The sequence below is a fragment of the Anoplopoma fimbria genome, chromosome 18 (genome assembly GCF_027596085.1).
Source record: "Anoplopoma fimbria isolate UVic2021 breed Golden Eagle Sablefish chromosome 18, Afim_UVic_2022, whole genome shotgun sequence".
In the NCBI taxonomy this organism is placed as follows: Eukaryota; Metazoa; Chordata; class Actinopteri; order Perciformes; family Anoplopomatidae; genus Anoplopoma; species Anoplopoma fimbria.
In genome coordinates, this window is record NC_072466.1 from 4526770 (window position 1) to 4550122 (window position 23353).

Below are 23353 nucleotides of genomic sequence, written 5' to 3' on the forward strand. Positions count from 1 at the left end.
GTAGAAGCACCCTTTTGAGCTAGTACAGCCATGAGTCTTCTTGGGAATGATGCAACAAGTTTCTCACACCTGGATTTGGGGATCCTCTGCCATTCTTCCTTGCAGATCCTCTCCAGTTCTGTCAGGTTGGATGGTGAACGTTGGTGGACAGCCATTTTCAGGTCTCTCCAGAGATGCTCAATTGGGTTTAGGGCTCTGGCTGGGCCAGTCAAGAATGGTCACAGACTTGTTCCGAAGCCACTCCTTTGTTATTTTAGCTGTGTGCTTCGGGTCATTGTCTTGTTGGAAGGTGAACCTTCGGCCCAGTCTGAGGTCCTGAGCACTCTGGAGGAGGTTTTCTTCCAGGATATCTCTGTACTTGGCCGCATTCATCTTTCCTTCAATTGCAACCAGTCGTCCTGTCCCTGCAGCTGAAAAACACCCCCATAGCATGATGCTGCCACCACCATGTTTCACTGTTGGGATTGTATTGGGCAGGTGATGAGCAGTGCCTGGTTTTCTCCACACATACCGCTTAGAATTAACACCAAAAAGTTCAATCTTGGTCTCATCAGACCAGAGAATCTTATTTCTCATAGTTTGGGAGTCCTCCATGTGTTTTTTGGCAAACTCTATGCGGGCTTTCATATGTCTTGCACTGAGGAGAGGCTTCCGTCGGGCCAGTCAAAAGTTTGGACAAACCTTTCTAATTCAACTACTTTGATTAATCTAAAATATAAAACATATTCTGGTTTGTTGAGCATTTGTTTGTTTACCACATAATTACATATGTGTTCCTTCATAGTTTGGATGTCTTCAATATTAATCTACAATGTAGAAAAAAATAAATAAAGAAAAACCATTGAACCAGACTGGTACTGTACAGTAAAACTCAGTTGAAAGCATTTTCCAAATTTTCTTGTACATTCTTCGGACAGTGTTGTTGTGTCATTACATTACATTACAGTCATTTAGCAGACGCTTTTATCCAAAGCGACTTACAATAAGTGTATTCAACATAGGTATTCAAGAGAACTACTAGTCACCAGAAGTCATAAGTGCATCTCCTTTGTGTCAGGATGACATCAGGTTTTCTTGACTTATATACAGCCCAGATTTCTAAAACTAAAGCTGCCACAGCAGATCTCTGAGCTCTGCTCCAAGGAACATGTGGGGATCAGGTGCCTTGCTCAAGAGAACTCCAGTAGCTGCTCATCTTTCGGCGCAGGCTGAAAACTCACCTCTTCAAGAAGTACTACCCTGAGCCTTCCACTTAGCACTTATTGTATTCATATTAGTTTGTTGCACTTATTGTATTCATATTAGTTTGTTGCACTTATTGTATTCGTATTAGTTTGTTGCACTTATTGTAATCAGAGGATCGGTGGTTCGATACCCGGCTTCAGCAGTCGATGTGTCCTTGGGCAAGACACTTAACCCCAGGTTGCTCCTGAAGGCTTGCCATCGGTGTGGACTGGATGTTGTGTGAATGTTAGTTAGAGTCTGATGGTGGCACCTTGCATGGTAGCCTGTCATCAGTGTGTGAATGGGTGAATGATATGTAATATACTACTGACTGTAAGTCGCTTTGGATAAAAGCGTCTGCTAAATGACTGTAATGTAATATTAGTTTGTTGCACTTATTGTATTCATATTAGTTTGTTTCTGCACTTATTGTATTCATATTAGTTTGTTGCACTTATTGTATTCATATTTGTTTGTTTCTGCACTTATTGTATTCGTATTAGTTTGTTTCTGCACTTATTTTGTTTCTGCACTTATTATATTATTCATATTAGTTTGTTTCTGCACTTATTGTATTCGTATTAGTTTGTTGCACTTATTGTATTCGTATTAGTTTGTTTCTGTACTTTTGCTCTGGTTTATGCTCTTAGATGCTTGTTTAAGAAAGGAGATGCACTTATGACTTCTGGTGACTAGTAGTTCTCTTGAATACCTATGTTGAATACACTTATTGTAAGTCGCTTTGGATAAAATCATCTGCTAAATGACTGTAATGTAGTGTATTGTAATGTAGAGGGAGAACATTCTCTAGTGGGCTTACTATCATTGCCTTGTCAACCACTGGACCATTATCAATACCACATGGAAAAAGTAACAATACTGTGTTTTGAATTTTGGTTGACAAATAAGGTTTTCTTAGACAAGCTGGAGCGATTTTTGAATTAAGTTGCATAAGAAAGAGCTGTGACCCTTCTTTGCACACAGTCTATGGTTCAGACTAAATACCAGATTTATCCTGTAGCTCCCTCCAGTGTTCAAATGAACAAAATGCAGGCAAGGAGGCGAAAACAATGCAGTATAAATTAAAGTAAATCAATCTTTTCCAGTCAAAAGAAACACAGCCAGGACTCTAGCTTCTCCACAGGGCAGTTACTCATCTCTTGCATGTAATTGGCCTATTAAAAGAATCAAACATGTGAGGAAATAAAGCAGTGTAAAGTCTTTTAATAAATCAGGGATTTCAGGGTCCCTCTTGTTTTGGGTAAGGCCAACATGGTAGAGTACTAATGAGTACAATGAGAATGATAAGAGCTTTCAATGAACTGTTTCTTAAAGTTGGCTGTCTTCACTTCACTGTCTGGCTTTTGTTAATGAAGACCAACGGGACGCGGAAAATGCAGAACATCTTTTCCCTGGATGTTTTTGAAGCATGAAAAGTTTTGGAGAGCTAACCCCGCTGCCAGAGTGCGTAACAGTGTATCAGTGCTGAAAAGTGATTTGAGTCGCCAAGAGAGAAAGGGAGAGAGAGAGAGAGAGAGAGAGAGACTTGATGAAAGAGCAAAAAGGAAACAGAGAGAAATCATGATGAGTGAGGAGAGACTGCAGCATTATGAATATTTCAGGCTGTTTCTCAACACCCTATGGTGCTCTCATCACAGAGCTCATTCATTCACACATGCACTTCTTTTCTGCACACATATCTCTGTCATTGTTGAAGGTTAATTATGCAGCAAAATCACCAGAATTACAGTTGATGCTGCAACGGGTGGCAAATTCATGCTACTTGAATAATTTATAGTAGTATTAAATCATTGCCGTGCTACTGATCAAATACAAAATATCATACATTATTTTGTGCAGCCACAACATTGATCACATGGTTGGAGTCATAGATGTAGCATCTCTTATAGTAGGAAAACACATCACTCACTTTGTCTGGGATGTCACTAGGAAACACCCAATCAATACATCTATAGTGTTGACCAAATACTTAGAATCATCCATAGTTATTTAGTGAATTATAAGAGATTTATTTATAATCTCAATATTGATATAATACAAATAACAACAAGAAAGCACTGGAGAAGAAGGCACACCAAGTAGATAAAATGCTAAATTTGAAGTCCAAACATAAAGAAAAATATACTGTATATGAAAATGAACATAATGTAATATAAAAAAGGGAAGAAGGCCAAAATATTCTACAAAAACTAATAGAAAATGATTTAAGAAGGCAAAAAGTTAGGCTAAAAGGTTTGTAGCAGCATTCAGACAGCAGTTTCAGTCTGGATCAAAGTCTGCCTCAGAATTAGTTGGAAAGTAAAGTTGTATATATAGTGAGTATGACATGATTGGTTGCTCCAAAAAGTATGTAAATAACATTATATGTCTTAAAAAACAGGACAGAATAGTACTCCTTAAGTAGACATTTACAACTACATTGTAAAACTATCTGTAAGTCCTGCAAGAGAAAGAATGACCTAAGACTATTCAAATTTGGGGACTCTGAAATATAGTTTCTGATTAGAATCTGTGAATATTTTATCAGAAATGAACCTTCCTCTGTCATGTGGCGTTAATGAGTTAGATTTAGCTGCGGCTGGGAGTCAATGTCACGACTTTCTTGCTCAAATCGAGGTTAATCGAGATCCAGTTTCAGCTCCGGGCGCTGACTCATCCAGTATTTCCCAGCACTGAAGTAACAGATATACCCACCACGGAGCTCGGCTAATGAACAGACCCGATTCTCACGGCTCACTAAAAGATTCAGAGGCTTAACAATTATAATAATTTACCATTTTTACTGTCACACTATGAGTTTCCTGCAGCATTCCTGGATAGGAACATATCAATAACCCCAGAATGTGTGCACAAAGATGTAAATTAAACAAGTGACTGGTAAACAGTTATGGATAAATCCTTCTTATTGATCTATTTGCATTTAGTTTTGCGTCATAAATCAATTTTAGCAAGAATAGGAAGATAATAGCAGTTAATATTGAAATTCCTGCCCGGATGAAAGGGAAGTAATGAGACGCCACTGCAACGCATCCAGGTTTCACATAAAAATCAGTCATGTGGATGAATGTGGGTGCCGTAAATGAGCTGAAATATATATTAACTTATGGTTTGAGTCATTGAATCAGCAGGACTGTGCAGAGTAGTCTCTCACATTTGCCTGCAGTTTGATCCCCATCTACTGGTAATGAATACACAATTGCTCCCTCATTTCTTCTGTTTGTCTCTCTTCCCGTTTTCCTAACTCTGTTTACGTCCAGAAGATAAACTTGGCGTTTGAAAACTTTCAAGAGCTTACAATAAATCTCATAATGAGCCTGAAAGCTGGGGGATAATGTAGATTTCAGAGAAAAGAGAAAATATAAGCTATTCCTCAAAGCTGAAGTCTCACAGACATAAAAAAAAATTAGATAAAATAAATGTCTTCTATGATGAGAAGAGAATTGCTGAGTTGTCATTATCATTCCCCTTTGAAATTCAGATTACTGGCACAGTGTTATGTAAAACTCTATTGTGAATCACTGCTGAAAAAACCCCATCACCATCTTACCAAGATGTGATGTCCTGTTATGCTCATTAACGCACAAAAAGAGGCATCGAAAGAAAAGGTGAGATTTTCTGCAAATTACACTCTTACTATTGTACCATCCTGAAATAATATTAAAGTGTGCAGCCAACCGTTGAGCAGCGGCCAAAATGGACCTCGGGGGGGAAACTGATGGCTCCACAGATCAAAGCATTATGCGATATCCCACCTGCCTGTCAGAGCCGGTGAAGCTGAGGAAATGAATACAGAGAGAAAGAGATGAAGGCACAGGGGTCACAGAGAAAGATGGAGACGGTGTGTTATCTGTGTTTGCTTTTGCAGAAGGAAACACAATAACAGCCAGAGGGGTTTGCTTCTGTAGCTTTTTAAGCCGCTGCCTACATCAGTGTGAAGATAGGGGCTGTGTGATAATACATTTATCCACAGGCCAAATTTAATTTCCTTTGAAAGAGGAGAATGAAGAACCCATTTTTCTAGTTTTCTGTCTGAGTGTGTGTGACCGGTCGTGAGTTATTGGAAGAATACAGAGTAACGGTGGAACACGGCAACGCTTTGATTGTTAAGTAGTTCTCTTTTAATTGGTTCTGACTGAATGTGAGAGTTCCAGTTCACATGCATTTCTCAAATAGTGAAAAACAAGGTTTACATATCAAATCCACCTTCAGTACTTAAACTCATCAACCAGTGACGGCTAGTGCAAAGATCCTCCAGACAATATTTCTGCAGATTGACCCTTGTTTAATTAGAAACAGCCATGTGACCTAAAAAAGAGAGTCTGATATAACTTTACTTTCACTATTTGATGCACCGTAACAGATAATAGCAATAGCTACACACAATAGCACATCGTCACGAATGTAGGCTTGCCAGATAAAAAGTCATGAGCACCAGAAGGCAGAAATCAAAGTCCTTGAGTACAGAACTTTTTAGGTTGCTTTTGAATGTGCAGAGGGACCTTGCAGTTCTTTTATTCATCAGGCAGGGTTTTTTTCCACTGATTTGTGGCTTTTACAGAAAAGTTGATTGCCCAAAAGTAGTCTGGGGAAATTGTATAATCTCGATAATCGCATATTGGAGGAGGGGCTAAAACGGGCACGAGTCTTATGTAAATAAATAGTATTTAAAATGCGCTGACTTTTTGTCCAGAGTTTTTTAATGTTCATTTGTAAAAGACATATTGAAATAAATCATAGCATGCATAAATATCCTGGCTGTTTCCATTCTATGACACCACATCTACTCCAGACCTCATAGAGCAAGTTCAGCATTGACCACTGTTCCTCTGAGGGGTTGCTCCTGTGGCGTGTTGTTGTCCTCCGACCTGTACTTAGATCTGTTACCCTTCCACGGGCAGAAGGGGACGTAGCGAACCCACGATTGGGACGAGAGGCGAGAGGTTATGCCAAAGGGGAGGTCGTACACCTCTTCAGTCCCAACGGCGTAGATAGAGTCCTCAAGATCCACTTTGTCCCAGGTTAAGAGGCCGCGCTCACGCTTGGTCCCTAAGGCGGTGGCATTAAACACTATTAGACGACACCCACATATAGTTTAGATTCACAAGCACAGAATGCTATTTGATTCAATAACATCCTTCCACTTCAGCTTACCGGGAATTGTGTTGTCCAGGAAGAAGCCAAGAACCCCTCCCACGAACATATTTGTGGTCAATAATATGCGTAACACTTGGTCTACCTCTTTAACACCTGAGTTACACACCAAGGGCAAGAGAGAGAAAAATGTAAATCCATTACAGTCAAAATACTTTCAGATTAATATGCATCACTTCTAATCCATTTAAAAGACTCAAAAGCTGTTAAAGGTAATGTAATTTCCTGTTAGATACCTGTTTGTAATAAATCTGGATTCTTCATTATAAAGTTCGGAATGACGAGTGCAGAAAACATGGAAAAACCAAAAACAAATATATTCCTGGAGGAGTTCATGTCTGTGGACTGTAAAAAAGGGCATGTGTCAGCAAAATTCTGCATAGTGGCAAAGCATAAGAGCATAATTTCACTGCATATCAAGTCATATTCTACCTGCAGGTTAGAAACTCCTGCTGCAGTTATGACTCCAAACATGATCAGGAACATCCCTCCCATCACAGGGGTGGGGATGGTGGTGAAGATGGCTCCAATTTTACCCAGCATGCCCATCAAAATCATTAACACTCCACTCACCAGAATGACCATCCGGCTACCCACCTGTTGTTTGAAACATGAGAGTTCTGCTTGTTCTGTTCTTACAAATCCAAGTTAACTCTGAGGTCATGCAGTATAAATGAAGGTTACATTGTAGGGCTGGACGTCAATATCTCATCTTACCTTCGTGATCCCCAGAGCCGCCACATTCTCACTGAATGAGGTCGTTCCGTTGCCTGTGCCAAAGGCCCCCGCCAACAAACTGCCGAGCCCTTCAACACCAATGCCCCGGCTGATGGCGTGCTTGGGTGGAGGAGGGGCCCCGGACAGCCTGGCACAGGCGTGGTAGTCGCCCACGGACTCGGCCATGGAGCACACTATTCCAGCCATCATGCCAAACACACCGGCCAGGCTCACAGCTGGCATGCCCCACTGACCTATTCAATAATCACAATATAAATAGTTTCCCTTTCCCTTAACTCCCTGACACATGAGGTATCTTGATAGTGTTCTTGTGGACCTACCGGGATACGGTAATGTGAACCAGGAAGCCTGGTTCAGCACATCTCCCTTCACATCGGTGCGGGCCAGGTGGCCATACTGGTCTGGATCAGATGGTAGGACGTCAGTGATGGTGAGGAGGTAGCAGACTAACCATGACACCGCAATGCCCAACAGAATCTAATAAGACATCTTATATTATTATCAGTATTTCCAGGTAACCAAAATATACAACAAAAAATGAGTTTAAATACATATTGTATCATAAAGTATAGTATTATAGTCCAAAACAGTATCTCACAGTGTCTGAGTGTATTGTGAAGACTTTCCAGAGAACCTACAGGCATTATTTGGAAGATATATAACTTTGAAGTGTGGAGTTTCTTGGCTTTGCTGTATGCAGGAACAGGGATTGGTATGCGACGGAGGTACTGGGAGAACAGGATGATCAGCACCGTGGTCCTGTGTGTATGAGGAGAGCTGTCATTATCATGATGATGCTAAAATTAGAGACTGATATCAAGCTGGGAAACAGTCAAGTGATGACGACATCTCCACTGAAGGAAAATCAGCTCAAATACTGCTGGTTCACACAACGAAAACATTTCCCTTTTAACTGGGCAAAGAGACATTCACCGATGCAGCGAGCGCTTACGTACATAGCAGAGATGCCCCAGTGGCTGCCGACCTTGGCTCCGACTGATTCGTACAGTGACAGGCCTATGAGAGAGACTGTGGGGGCAATGGTTAACGGGCCAACGAAGCGCATGAGGAAGCCGATGAGGCCCGAGAAACCGATCAGGATCTGGAGCAGAGACGCCACCATGATAGAGCCCTGCAGCTGTGGACAGGAGCACAATAATCAAGATCATTAGCATCAACGTCACCACTCTCTCTCTTTGTAGATTGACAGACTATGACACCAGAGAAGAAACTACAAGAGCTCACTGAATGAACTATTAGCTCCACAGAGGTGCTGTTTCACGCCAAGCATTTTATCAGTTCGGTGGATGCACGTTGTTGGTGCTGGCTCACTGTTCTCATGCGGGTCTGCCACACTTCTATGAAGAGAGGGGAGGAGGTGTTGACCAGACTGGCGTTCTGGGTCCAAGCTGGGCACTTCCACTCTGGCATGGACAACATGGCCATGGCGGGGGTCAACAAAGCAAAGGTGCCCCCCTGTAGGATGGGAAGCCTCCAGGTGTGACATAGACAGAAACAAATTCACTGTCAGACAAAAATACAAATCCTGTAAAGACACAAAGCAGTTAAAAGACACAACTTCTACTGATGTATAACACAAAAAAAGAATTCAGCTTGCAAGTGGTTTGATCGCATTTGATGGACTTTTTTTCCTTTTTTGTGGTATTGAATACATTTTTGTCACTAAAGTTTGCCAATATTTTAGGTCAATTTACATGCAAAACAATGGGTTATTCTACAAGGTACTAAGGACTAACATCAGGATGCTGACATGTTCACAACATGCTGATGTTTGAAGCTGATGGGAATGTCATCAGTTTTGCAGGTATTTGGTCAAAATGAAGGCAAAGTTACATATCAAACAGTATCAATAATAATCTGACATAATCCTCACACATCTCCATAGTGGTGAAAAAAGTATAAAAACGGCTGTATTTCTTGAGGAAACTTAAGGAGAAAAGATTCCTGTGCCAAGTTCTTGTTAACTTTTACAGAGGAGCTATAGAAATCATCCTGCTTGGAAATATTACAAACTAGAATGGGATGAGTGCACTGCTCAGGACAGGAGGGATCATTAGAACCGGCCAGAACATCATTGGTACCAATCTACCAAGCATCAGTGATATTGGTGATAAGAGGTGTCTGCGAAGAGCCAAAAGGATATTAAAAGATAAAACCCTCCACAGCCACAGCCTGTTCACCCTGCTGCCATCTGGCAAGAGGTACAGAAATATCAGTTGCTGTACCAGAACCGTTCAGAGCAGCTTTTTCTTCAGACTGTTAGACTCTTAAATTCATCCTCCATCCTACACATATATTATAGACCTTTTTGTTCTTCTTATGCAGAAAATGGTCATAATAATCTGCATTTGGTTGTAGAAATCTGTCATTAAAAACAACAAATGAAACCTTATACCTTATCAACCAATCATGTGTTTCTGTCTACCAGACAAATGCAAGCCCATGTATTTAATCTCCTTATCATTTATGCTTTAGGGGTGTGACAAAATTGTTTACAAGATCACAAATCCTTAATAGATCAAGCCTCCTAATTTTGCTCTCAAAGTGCACCTATTTTCTGCCACAACTCCTAAGAACAGAATCTCTCTATTTCTTCACCATCTAACTTCATGTCTGCTAACTTAACTTAACTGCCTGTCAGTCCAGCATTTGGTGCTGGGGAGGAAGCATACAACAGGGTTTACCAGAGATTTCTGCTGCTTGAAAATGTTTTTTATAAGAGCAATGAGACAGAACCATCAAGTAAATGTGGCAAAAAAACAAAACAGATCCGAGCTCTGTTTGTCAGACTTTTGTAAACATCAATATTTCAATTCGAGGGACTTTAAGATTGTGTCAAAAAAGTGAAGGAAAAGTAAAATGTTCAACTTTTCAAGGGTCTCAAGTTCGCACGGTGAGCGGTGGAATGAACTAGCGGCATCGTTCTGACCTGATACCAAAGGTGACCTGCAGCATGGTGATCAGGCCAGAGGAGAAGAAAATTGTGTTAATGAGCTGACTCTGGGTCAGGCTGTCGTGCTGCAGACACAGCCCCTCCGAGAGAATGAGGGGGATGGAGGTCATGGCACCGAATGATGTCAGGTAATGCTGCACAGGAGAGGAACAATAATGAGAATGATGAATTGACGGTATTGATGACATCCCTAACAACACCGAACACATTAAGAATGCTGGTCTATACCACAAACAACTTCGCTCTCTGGGTTGTTAAAAACAATGAACAATCTGCATTTGGAGTAATATACAGCTACAATATGCAGTTTAAGGGAAAGGCCAAAACAGACCAGCATAACATCTCACAACTGATTTCACAACTATGCTACTGTTAATTATATGTTATTTATCAAAGTTAAAGACGAACCAGATCACCATTTCATTTGAGGGGCCACAAACATGATGGAAGTCACAAAAAGTAATGCTTATTTAATCTTGATTACAGCACTAAAACAGAAAACACTTGCATTGCTGACTGGTCAGTGTTTTGGGCCAGTCTCTTTAATTGCTGTCCTACCTATTAAGAAGACATGAACGTCCTTATCTCCGCCAGGAGGATTATGAAATAAGTACTAACTTTTTGTAGTGTTGTAGCTGCTCTATAGCCAGACACAGTGGGGGAAAACAGTTTTCACACTTTTATTGTTTTGGGAGGTGTGTTTAGCTTAAAGCCACCGGAACTAACAGTACATACATTGCTGAGTACCTCTTGGTTGGTGCTCTGCAGTCAGAGACACAGTGGGGAAAAACAGTGTGAACACTTTTATTTTTTTGGATGAACAGTTAACGGAACCACCAATACACACACTGCTGAGTACATCGCTGCAAATCATATGCTGTTACTTGATCAGAGAGCTTGATGAGTTTATGGCAAAGTTGTTATATTTTTCTTATACGACAACTTCGGGACAATTGCCTGCATACATCGCCGCTTGTTATTGTGTTTAGATTACGTGTTTTAGGATGCCTTATAGCCTATTAGTGTCAGTATTAATTGAACGGAGTGCACCTTTCTAGTTACTCAATTGTAACGTGGGTTCAACGACAACAAAGAAACTCACAAGACTTTCAAATAGAACTTGGAAATCCTTGTCACACCCACCTGAATGGCCAGAAAAATACAAAGGTACCACGGGGGAACGTCAGTCACACAGTATGTTGGTTTATTTCGATCTTCCTCTGTTTCACAGCTGCTCCCATGTTTCTTCTTTCCTCTTTGTTGATCATTGACATCCATCTGAAGCAATATATTCAAACGTCAAAACATTTAGGATTGTGTAGTGAATCAGATGGACATATCAGGTAGATAAACAAATGTGTAAAGTTATAGATAATATATTTGAATAAATAATGCAATTTCGTGTACTCTGATTGGTCAGAACCTGGAGCTCCCGCCCTCACTCCATTGCAGCTAGTCTGCTTCTTTTGCCTCAGCCTGTAAACAAAAAATAGCTGCGTTTCAAATGACATACTTTTTCTTTTAACTTTAAGTACATACTGTGGCTGCTCCTACAAAGTACGTACTGTTGGACCCTAACCTACACTTCGACTGTAGCGTCGGTGACATCACAAATCTGTCCACCATTGTCTATTATTAACTTGTTGTCACTATCACATAGCAATGTGGAATATTTATGGTGGAGCAGTGTCCAGGGTTAGCATTTTGCAAAACCTCCATCACACACCTATACCTGTGGCCCAAACATCCTTAACAAATGATTGACCAGTATTACTTTTACTCTGGAATCCTACTTCCTCTTACCACACAACTCTTCAAAATAAAAGAGAATAAAGCTAAAGCCTACATCTGTATCTTCTGTATTTATTACACTGTAACTTTCTTTCATGAATACTTAAATCTTAATAATTTCTACTGAAACACTTCAACTATGTCAGATATATCAATTGTCTTAAAATCATTATCATTACAATCTATGGAATGTTTTAAACCTGGTTATAAACCTCTATGAATCTAATATCATATCAAAACTAAAGTAGCATTGTGTGCTTCATGGACTCTGGGCAAGGGCTGTGTGAGCTTTGTAAGAATTTCAAAAGAAGTTGCACAACTTTCAAGACTTCCAATTTTAAATACCCACTGTGACTCAGGATCAACAGAACTCAGTGAAGTTCAATCCTCACTCTTAAACAAGATGCAAAATGAAAAGCAGTATTTCTCTGTTTGAAGAGAATACTTAAAATGCCAACACAAGGCATATTAAACATGAATAAGTTATTGTACTTACCTCAAATTCAAGACTGTCGCGTCCATTAATTCCCTTCCCTGAAGCCATTGCAACTTTAGTATAACTTAAGTGTTTGGCTTCTTGAGGTGTAGTTCTTCTATAAAGGGGGGAATTGGAAAATAAAGACAACTGCAGAGAAAACAACCAGAGACCAGTGTGTGTTTAACTAAGGACAAAGTTCAGCTCTCCCATCAGTTACATATTTACTTGTTTTGGTTATCTTTGAAACAAAAAGAGTCATGTTACTGATATATACAAGAACGGATTCATGGATTAATAGAAAGATGTAAAAAATGGATAGTTTTCTTATTGGCTCTAGAGTTGGAAATGTCATGACTTCTCTTACACAAGAGGAGGCTGCTTACATAAATCTAATTAATTCATGTTGAGGAAAAAAACTGAAGAAAACACTAAACCAAGAGCTCAGAGAGAACTCTGACGGCTTGCATTTTGCGCTTATACCTCAAACTTTCACAATCAGTTGACAGGACATAATTGGGAAGATGGTTAGATAAAGAGATTTGGGCCTTCAAATAGAGGATGTTTCCCTCTGAGTGGGGAGAGAATGTGGAGAATTGATATCATCTCTCTGTGTGATGCTGATAAATGTGTCAAGGCAGGTGCAGAAAAGCATCTTTGGGAAATTATAATGTGAAAATACCCTCTAGTTTTATAACAGAAAGGATGCAAAAAATGAAAGGGCAGCGACAGGTTAAAGTGTGTTTCCCCCTTCTCACTTGTCTTTGGGTACCAGAGTGTTCAGGTCAAAGTCACCCATATTCTCTGGCTCCTTTAAGGCTCATGTCTCCCATTCTCGCTGAGTTGAATCAATGACACTAGTATAATCAGTTTCACAGGATTGAACCAGGTCGAACTGACATTATCTACCACAGAGTACTGAGGAACTAATTGAAACAAGGCATGAAGGGCAGCAACACAGACAAGCACTTTGAGATATTCTTTCCTTTATAATAATGCTAATATGTGCAGTTGGGCTCTGTATTTAGGAAGTCATTTATCTTTTAAAGGATGCTCTTTGCAGAACACCAAACTTTAATGACATTGGCTGCGATTAGCACATCATTAAGCCCATGAGACATTTTCAAAGATTATGCCGCTTTATAATTTTGTGACATTTTTTCATGTTTTGAGTTTAGAGAAGCAATAAAGCCAATTTATGGGGAGTGTATAGTGGTTTAAGTTCTTCCTCTGCTCATTAGAGCACAGAAGTGTACTCCCCAAATTAGTTATTTGTCTTTGTTCTGTTGGGTAACTGCTCCTAATAATGCAAACTGTATATGGGAAAGAAAAATACTGCCACAAAGTGACCCAGATTTCTGACACATACTGAGTCACGCTGCAAATCTGCACATCATCCTGCACAGTGGTACGGACTAATTATGACACATTCTGACAGGGAGAAGAAGGATGAAGATGTTAGTTTGAAAGCAGAAAAGAACATTCAGTCAGCAGACATCACAGCGGATAAAGTATTTGTTCATTCAGCGACGATCCATCGTGAGTCAGTGGAGGGAAAATGTGGTTAAAGTCAACAGCTGTTATATATTTTAGTGTGGCATGTTTTATAACTTGCCGAAAGCATAGTACGACAACAAATAAACTACATCCGGTAAAGAGTTAGCTCAAACAATAAAATGCATATGCGTAAACTTTTAAAAATAAATAATATTACATGTTTCTCAAAAAGGTTTTAAAGGAGCAGTTTGTATGATTCAGTGACATCTAGTGGTGGGGTTGCAGATTGCATCCAACTGAATACCCTGACAAGCGTGTTGGAGAACTACAGTGGCCTTAAGGTAATGTAAAAACCATAGACTGTATATAAGAAGTGTACGTAGTCATCATGACGTCACCCATTGGTTTGTGGTGTGCCGTTTTGAAGCCTCAAGTTCGTCGTTTCAGCCCGCCATCTTGTTTTTTTGCAACCAGTTAGCGGAAGTGACCATATTTGGAATGCGGAGGAGTGATGTAGAGACGGCGTAAACGGCTCTGGTATGTTAGCAACCTGTCAATAACAAGATAACCCCACCCTAAATCATACCCCGCTTTATCTTCTATTTGACTCTAAAAGGACCATCATTTACTAAATGAACATCATGCTGTATTGAAGAAGACTTGAAACTAGAGATTGAGACCATAAACTCATGTTTACAATGTTGACTGAGGTAATAAATCAAGAGAGAAGTAGGGTCATTTTCTCATAGACTTCTATACAATCTCACTTCTTTTTGCAACCAGAGGAGTCGCCCCCTGCTGGTCAGTAGAGAGAATGCAAGTTTAAGACACTTCCGCATTGACTTGACTCTTCAGAAACGGAGGTTGCCACCTGGTAAGAAGACTCTCTCTAGAGCCAATGTTTAGGTTGTCCATTCTGGGTTACTCTAGAAACTCTGCAACATGGCAGCCTCCGTGAAGAGGACCTGCTCCCTATGTTGATATGAACGCTCATTCTAAGCTAACGAAAACACAACAATTCTTAGTTTCAGGTGATAACACACTAATAAAAACATATTTATGAATATTATTTTCCATTTTGCAAATAGATCCCCCTAAATCCTCCACAATGGGCCTTTAAGAGAAAGTATCCATGTTTGTGTATACTCACCCAAGGAGGTAACAGTGTCGTTATATCAAAGACTTCATTGTATTTTAGTGCCATGCTATCGCTTCTCATGAATCTCTGCAGGAACAATAGTGAGCAGTGAGACATTCACGTCTCCCCTCAGACAAACCAGCAGAGACTGACTCAGCCTGAGGAGGATGGGATAGTTTTACATCATGCATGAACATGTCTGTTGCCCAAACTCCTTCTGCACTTGTTTACTTCTCAAAGCAAACAAGTGCCAGCATCAATCCATTCAAATGTGAGGTAGAAAAATAAAATTCAACTTCCCAAACTGCCACTGATCTTTACAAGTGTGAGTGTCCTTGCGGAGAGGAAGATTCAGTGCTATTGATTAAAAAAAGATTTATTTTTTCCTATGTTCTTCTATCTCGCCCTTTGTGCCTCAAACCAGCATGCCTCAAACACACACAATCTCTGAATTGTTTGTGCATTGATCCCATTTTGGTGTTTTTGTAAGGGAGCACAAATGGAAATTCAGCAGCAGCTTACGAGGATCACAGATCGAGGCAGAGCCACTCGTGTGCCTTGAATAATTAGCCAAACAATTTGCACAACAAACACAACAAGCATGTTTGCTCCCTTGTTTAATGAGCTGAACAAGTGTGACAGATGTCCACTTAGAATTGATCCAGTTCCTGTGGTCGGACAGAGCAAATTAAGTCCTCAGAGAGTGACGGGATATTCATTTTTTTTTAATTACTGTAACGTTTGGATAAATTATGATATGTGGGTTTAACATGAACAGTTTTTTTTCATTTCTTTACCGTTTTATTTTTAAGTTCCCTGCCTCTTGTGTCCTTCCTCAGTTTGTTTTCCCTCCTCTGTGATTGTTTGCCCCGCCCTCATTAATTTCACCTGTCTCCCAAATGTACGTTTCATGACAAAAGAAAAGAAAAATTTGTCATAAAAAAAATAATATTCAAAACAAAACACACAAAAAAAGGCAACAACGCATTTGACTGCTGCACACAGACCCTGATCTTTTCTAGCACTAAATGTTTGGTTCAGAAATGTCAACATTCAGCGTAATCAGGGTTTTCAGAAACATTTTTCTGGTGAAAGGTTTTATTTAAACCCTTGACAAAGGTTACCTTTCAAACCAGATGGACTCATTGAATGTCACTTAGGCGTTGCCCTTGAGGCTCGGTCTAAGGTCAGTCTGAACTACCAAGTGAAGATCTAGATCTAATTTTGAACCTGAGGAAGAATTAAACAAAGTAATCCACTTTCTCCCCCTGCGCTGTCTCGATCCTGACTCCATAACACTTGATGTTATCGCCCCTGTGAACAGCGTTTAACATCAGTGTCAATTTGACCAAAGAGCTGAAGGTCACAGCAGGGAAGATGCTTCAAGGCAGCATCAATCATCTTTCATATCATGTCATAGTGAGAGACTTTTGACTATTACGATGTGACTTCACTCTGTGTATTGCATGCTTGGGAGCTATAAATCATTTGCAGACAATGCATGTAAATTGTGTGCATGTTTTATTTAAAAAACGACGACGCTTTCATGCATGGAAAAATTGTGTGATTTTTACAACCTCACCAGTCAGCCTTACTTGATAATGTTTCTCCTGCAGGTATTTTGAAAGTACTTAATCCATAATTGCAGTCCTAATTATGCAATGCAAGATATTCCCCAGTGTTTAAACAGAGGGCCAAACAAACCAAGATCACTGAAAAGATTACCAGCAAATTGCAGTCCTCCAGAACACTGTGTCTTAGGTGCTTTTTCTCGGCGGCAATTAGTGGGGGAAAAAAAAATCAATGACATGAAAAGCCTGCGCTAATTTGAGATTTAAGGAGGCTTTTAAAAAACTGTGTTTTGAGGAGGCACAAGCCCATCTGTGCAACCAAAAAGTAGCCTTAGAAACATATCATTTTATATATTATATATTTATTGGAAAACTAGCTTGTTTTTATTAAAAAAAAAAAAGAAGTAATTCCTGTCATTATTTACTGTTCCTATGAAGAACAGTCTACGAAACTGAAGACGTCCTCTCTCTGGTGAGCTCTTTCATGTGACATCTTGAAGTCATAATGCTTCGGAGAGAACTGCAGTAAGCCATTTACAAAAAGTTTACTAACAGACAGTGAAGAAAAAAAAGTAAAAAGTGTTCTGTCTTTGGCTTTGTGGTTTGTGGAGATTTATCTTTGTAGAAATACATGAAACCTGCAATTAATATGCAAAATAGCAAGAACACATATATACAATACAGTTCAATAGAACGATCCAGCCTCACAGGTTAATAAACTGTTTGGTGACCCCTGTGGAACGTTTCTAATGATCATCTCACAATTCACGATAGTGCATTGTGCTCAGCTGACAGTTGTGTAAATAGGGCTAGTTTGCATTAACACGTCAAAATCAATAGTTATGATGAAAACGCAGGAGAGGAAAGCATATGCAGCAAATACTGCCCCATTCAATTTTTCATCCACTGCAGAGGTTCAGTACAAAATGTTTGTCAACACATTGTTGGACAATCTTTTATGTTCAGGTGATGAAATATGAATGATGAACAGCAATAATGTGGGAAAGAGCAGATTAGTGTCTGTAAATAATTCATATGAAAATGAGATTAATGATATGTACTACTATACAAGTTAAATAGGCCTGCTAAAAATGGTTACTATTAACACAAGGCCCTAAAAGATATATTTTTTTCTCGATTTGATTCCCTTTATGACCAATAAAACCCAACATCAAGACATCAAGTTTGAATAATTTCCCTTCTGGGTTTTCTGTATATTTGAGTTTACGTCCTTGTTTTTCTCGCTCATTTGAGAGGGACTCAGCTGGGGGAAGCTGATGTCATGATTTATATCCAATAAAAGTTTAGTGTCATTTGAATCAAAATCTGTCATATGTAGAGTGTGTGAGTGTTGAACTCATAACTCACTAGACCCACTAGTCCTGCACATTCAATCATCTTTAGCTCAATTATAAGCTTGAGGCTACAAACATGCCGGCATCGCAAAACATTTTCTACTTGTATTCACATAAACCTGGAGTGTATCTTCATGGTGTACCACACCACAGGGACTTCAGTGTAGCTTGGCAGGCTTTCAATTATTCATGCAACATTTTTTATAAAATAAGTAGAATACAAAACAAAGCTATTATAACCACGTTGAAAAACTGAAATTGAAGTGAATAATTTCACCCTTCGGTTACAGATTTGAATTGATAATTAAAGAATTTCACGATAACACTTTAATGTACAATAATACAAATCATATACTTTAGTGATGTTTCATTTTCGGATTGAATTGAATTCACACGTAACTGACGATAAATGATATGCTGCGCAGTGTTGACTCTTCATCCATAAACCTGTAGCTTTCATTAGCACATTTCAGTAAACAGCTAACGGCATTAAAAATGAGATGTTCCTTCAGTATTGTAACAAAGAAAGACTGATGCATTGCTTAAATCAAACACGTCACTTTGCTCAAGTTGCACCTAAAAAAACTTACCTTCCATATCCTCTTTTACTGTTAACATTTCATGCATTAAGTGCACTGTGGCCGTACCCCTGAGAGCAACATTTTTTAAGTGGCTAACTGCAAGAAGTACCAAACACACACACACACAGTTAGTGAAACTGGCTTAATAGCCATTATTCTCCGAGAACAATAAACTTGGAGAGCTGTCATAATATTCATAAAGACTGGCCTGCTCTGCCCCATTCATAATTTATTCACATTTACCCTTCCTTAGTTTTACTCATCATCCTTTTCTCCCCAAAGACCTCATTAACATCTTCACCTTTACTCATATTACTGAAAGGAAATAATTTTACTTAAACACAATGTCCATTAATTAAATATATATATATATACTCTGTTAGCAGAAGGACTCAGGTCTGCAGTTCCTCAAGTAATTCCCACACACGGACACCACAAGTACTCAATTCAAACATAAAAAGTGTCTTAAGTAGACGCTTTTATTTTCCAGGGTTCGCTTCAGGTTGTCTCCAGAATAATTAATTATGGAGTTGGATCCTTCTCTAATTTACAACAGAAAGAGGAGAATGGAGCAAAAGGATGTGAGAAGGAGATCTAATAATTAAGGATTGCACATTATAATTCACCATCACCTGCTTGTCTGGTAATGAGGATCATTCATATCCTGTATTACACAATAAATCAGAGCTGAATCCTCTTTATGGGCCATTTGAATCCCGTGCAGGGCCTTCTGGGTCCTATTGAGAGAGCACCCTGCTGCTACAATAGTGATGCTAATAGCCTTACAGTGTAACCCTCCATCGTCCTGTTTGATGAATGCATGAACAACCAAGCAGCTTTATAATGACACCTGCATGGATCATTTAAAACCACACCACCCACTGTTCTCTGCCTCTTTTCCTCACTTGTCCAACATTAGGACTACTTCACCTACAGTGAAGGGTATCGATTCTGTTTGTCAAATAGGCTGTTCAACAACACATTGGTTGGTAGAGTTGGTTTATTGCTGGCTACTGCTGCAGGGATTTTAAAACTCCATGCTCATTATGTGCTATTTGTTTTTTGATATTTTAATTTTAATTTTAATTGTTTGGGAAGATGCTGCACTAAAGAAAATCAACTTGCATGATAAAGATTTTAAGGTCTGTCTTTTGTTACATCATCTTGTCGTCTTGTCTTGAAGAGCGTCCCTGTCAACACGCTAAGAGCCTACAGCCTTACCATTGGCTATATGAGGCTATAATAAAGTACAGCGTTGCTTTGTGCTAAATGCCAACGTCAATATGCTAACATGCTCACAATGACAATGCTAACATGCAGATGTTTTGCAGCCTAGCAGGTTAAGTTTACCATTTTCATTATCTTAGTTAGCTAGTTAGCATGCTTATGTTTGCTAATTAGCATAAAGTACTGCATTATTATGGAAATGTATATAGTTTTGCAGGTATCTAAATGTTGACCTATAATGGCGCTAGATAAAAAGTCAGGATATCGCCAAACTTGTTACATAGACTGCTACAGGGATGACGTATTTTTGAAGGCCAACCCGGAAGTAAGCTTCGCACTGGTTCCCCAAACAAAAAGCCTATTGGTTTTTCCATTGGATTTCATTTTATTGCAGGAAATAAGCTCTGTGGCAAACAAACGTTTCTGACACCGTTTTGTTCAGCAAGATAATTTCTCGAAATATGAATTTAATCTCTAAACAACCTACACAACAAGGCTGAAAAAGGCCGACTAGTCCGCGTTTTGTAGTCTCATTTAGCCACTTGTTAGCAACTGTCATGTAAAAATATTACATTCATATGTATAAATGCACACATACAAATCTCAAACACAGTATATTTTGTCTATGCTTTCACATCACACCACACTGTGCACATTGCGGTAAATGATTATAAGTTCTGTTAGAAGGTCAAATACTCCGGACAGGGCATTCTAGTGCCTGGCCGTGCGATGGAATAGAACAGAGACACTTAAAGAAGGAATGTGCCTTTACGACCAACTGACCACAGATAACAAAGGCTCTTTTTACAACTAATTGACCAAGGCCCTCAGAAAATCTAAAAGTCTAAACCAAGAGCCGCCTCTCTCATTTTTGGACCTATCATATTCAACTCACAAAACCTATATAACATGATGCGCACTCTGTATAAGCGCCTTTTAGTTGCTGAACTTCTCAGTACTGCTAGGCCCGTGCACGTATAACTGCTGGGCGATATACTCCTGTTATCCTAAAATAAATACCAATTTGTTTTAATTTGAATCTGGTGTAGAAGTCTCTCTTGTTTTCCACTCAACACAACCCTCTTAAAAGCACGTAAAAGCTTAAAAATTCGCAATTTGGGAGGTTTACTGATGTGTTTTTATATTGTAGACCAACATTTTAAAGTCTTTCTTAAACCTTATTTCAGGTATATAACCAAAACCCATTAAAAACAAACACATAAATGTTCTTATTTCTGGGTTTTTAGGACTTAATACAAGGGGGAAACGATTGTGAACGTCTGTAAAGTTTCATGGCAAACCATCAAATAGTAGATATTTTCACTCTGTACTAAAAAGGCACGCAGACAGCCATTTTTAAGCAGTTGAAGTATGTGTTCATACTTTTTGATAAGTGTGCAGTCAGACTGTTATGTTACATAATTATTTCAGCAATTATCAAGATGTTAGGGATGAATGGTTTGCTAATTAGTGAGAACTTTCCTTTAGATCTTAAATCATATGGTTATAAAGAATCCAATTATAAGTAGCTCCACAAAAGAAAAAGAAAACTGCCCCCCTTTTATTAACAGAAGGTCAGACAATAATGATTCTTAAACCAGACAGTCATTTACAAAAGGTGAGTGCATTTGGCGACAGATGACCGTACACAGACTCCCCCATTGTTCTTGAACAATCATCAAAGTCCCTCAGTAGTTTCAAGCCAAACCTAAAGCTTGCCCACCACCAAAGATCGAAGCCCAGTCGAGGCTTTCATTGCACTGTGCTCATCATGAGCCACTCGGCCTTTTGTTCTTCCGTGTAAATAGTCGTGATAGGTGTGGTGTTGTTGCAGACAGGGACCAATCTAAGTCGTGCTCACAGAGTCTGTCTGAACGCATCGAGCCTCTAAGCTCCTATCTTCATGGCTCACTAAAATATTAATCAGGCCTGGAGCAATAGCAGTAAGGCCACAAAAAAAACACACTCCCACACAGCGCCACATGTGAGTGCAGAAGCGTTCTCGGACACACACATACATACACAATGTTCAGAGCATTGGGCTTGTATAATTTAGTGCTTCATCGCTTTTGATATCTAGTGGCTGAATGGCTCTCTGTGGAGCGCTGAGGCTCAGTCACAGACATCACTTCCTCCCCAGAGGACAGCAGAGGAAGCTGCAGAGAGCTAATACCCTTCTGCTACGCAAAACACGTGAAATTGATAATCTGTCGTTCACACAAAGGACTGCGTTCACTGGCTGCTTTGGATTAGCGCTTATTGCTTGGATGTACAATACACAGTTTTATGCTCTGACCAGTAATTATTTCAGTTACCACAATGGAGCCTCTCTGCAGTGACAGAGATAGATGTCAGTAAGCAGTCACGTCGGCACGAGAGGCTCAGGCGAGAGAGCAGATTTATGGAGCATGATATTCTCATTTTGCTAGCAGCTGTTTAACTTTTGGTCTTATGGTTTCCAAGACATGATTGAATTTGAATTTACTTTGCCATACATAAAGGTCAGAGCTTGTTGTGTAAACACCCCTTGTATACCATTTCATCATCATCATCATCATCATCATCATCATCATCATCATCATCATCATCATCATCATCATCCCAGAACCAACTGCTTCTGAAGAAAGGGTTTTTCAAGGGTTCTTTGTGAGATTAAGGCTTCTATAGGATCTAAAGGACCCTTTTTGGAAGAGAGAGTTCTTTAAGGATTACTGAAAGCATAAGTATTAAAAGCAAACCCACACATCCCCAAAATCTGTGATTGGCAACCTTGTTTATTGTTGGTTCCGCTGCACCACATCATCTGCGGGGTTGAAGGGTTCTAGATAAAACTCTTGGAAAACAAATGGGTTCTCGTTAGAACCTGCCTACACAGATGAAACCTTTGGTAATAAATGTTATTTTTGGTAGAACCCCAAGGCTGGATTATCAATATAACCCTTCGTATATAAATTGATTCTCAGTACAACCCCTATGTTGGGGGATGAAACTCTTGAAATATACGGTTCTCGGTAGAACTGGGTGGGTTCTTGATAAAACCTTTAGAAGGTGGAGAGTGGTCTATAGAACCTTTTATAGGGGGTTTTGGGTGGAAATTTTCAAGGATGACTCTAGGTATAACCCTTTATGTTGGGTTCTAGGTAAACCCTCTGAAAAGGGTTTTAGTTGGAACCCTTACAAAAGGTTCTACCTGGCAACAAAAAGAGGTTTTCCTATGAGGACAAGCTGAAGAACCCTATATGGTTCTAGATCTTTAGTTCTTAGAGTGTATGAGACTCTGAGTCACTTAGAATTTATGGTAGCCCAGTCTCAAACATCTCAACGGGGTCCCTCTTTGACTTGTGTTGTTCTTGTGTCAGAATGAAAGAACACATGCACCGAGGAAGAACAAGTTGCTGAACGATGAAATAAGAACAAAAGCAGTGCCAAAAAGAAGATGCCAGCAGTTGTCAGTTTGAATGTTCTGAGCCGCGCTGAGCTGAGCATACTATGTTTGAGCTCCGTCGCTGCACATGTCAACTCATCCCAATCCAGGGTTAAGATACTGTTCATGCATTCCCTACTTTCATTGAAAGTTGGGAATCAAAAAAAGTTTGAGATAAGGATCAGA

General features: G+C 39.5%; 1 protein-coding gene across 3 annotated transcripts; it reads right to left on the reverse strand.

Moving 5' to 3' along the window:
- Positions 1-5841: 5841 nt before the first annotated feature.
- Positions 5842-12531, reverse strand: LOC129107051 (solute carrier family 23 member 1-like). Of its 3 annotated transcripts, XM_054618405.1 has the most exons (13): positions 12396-12528; positions 11516-11584; positions 11252-11386; positions 10085-10242; positions 8467-8626; positions 8091-8272; positions 7773-7893; positions 7455-7611; positions 7114-7367; positions 6829-6993; positions 6633-6741; positions 6397-6492; positions 5842-6312 (listed from the first exon to the last, which is right to left on the reverse strand). In XM_054618405.1, the coding sequence occupies exons 3-13, from the start codon at positions 11384-11386 to the stop codon at positions 6038-6040; spliced, it is 1812 nt and encodes a 603-aa protein (XP_054474380.1). In that variant the 5' UTR covers positions 11516-11584; positions 12396-12528; the 3' UTR covers positions 5842-6037. The 3 variants fall into 3 exon arrangements, with proteins under 3 accessions (XP_054474380.1, XP_054474379.1, XP_054474377.1); XM_054618404.1 differs by lacking the exon at positions 11516-11584 and having other exon boundaries at positions 5842-6291; positions 12396-12531; XM_054618402.1 differs by lacking the exon at positions 11516-11584 and having other exon boundaries at positions 12396-12531.
- Positions 12532-23353: the final 10822 nt, after the last annotated feature.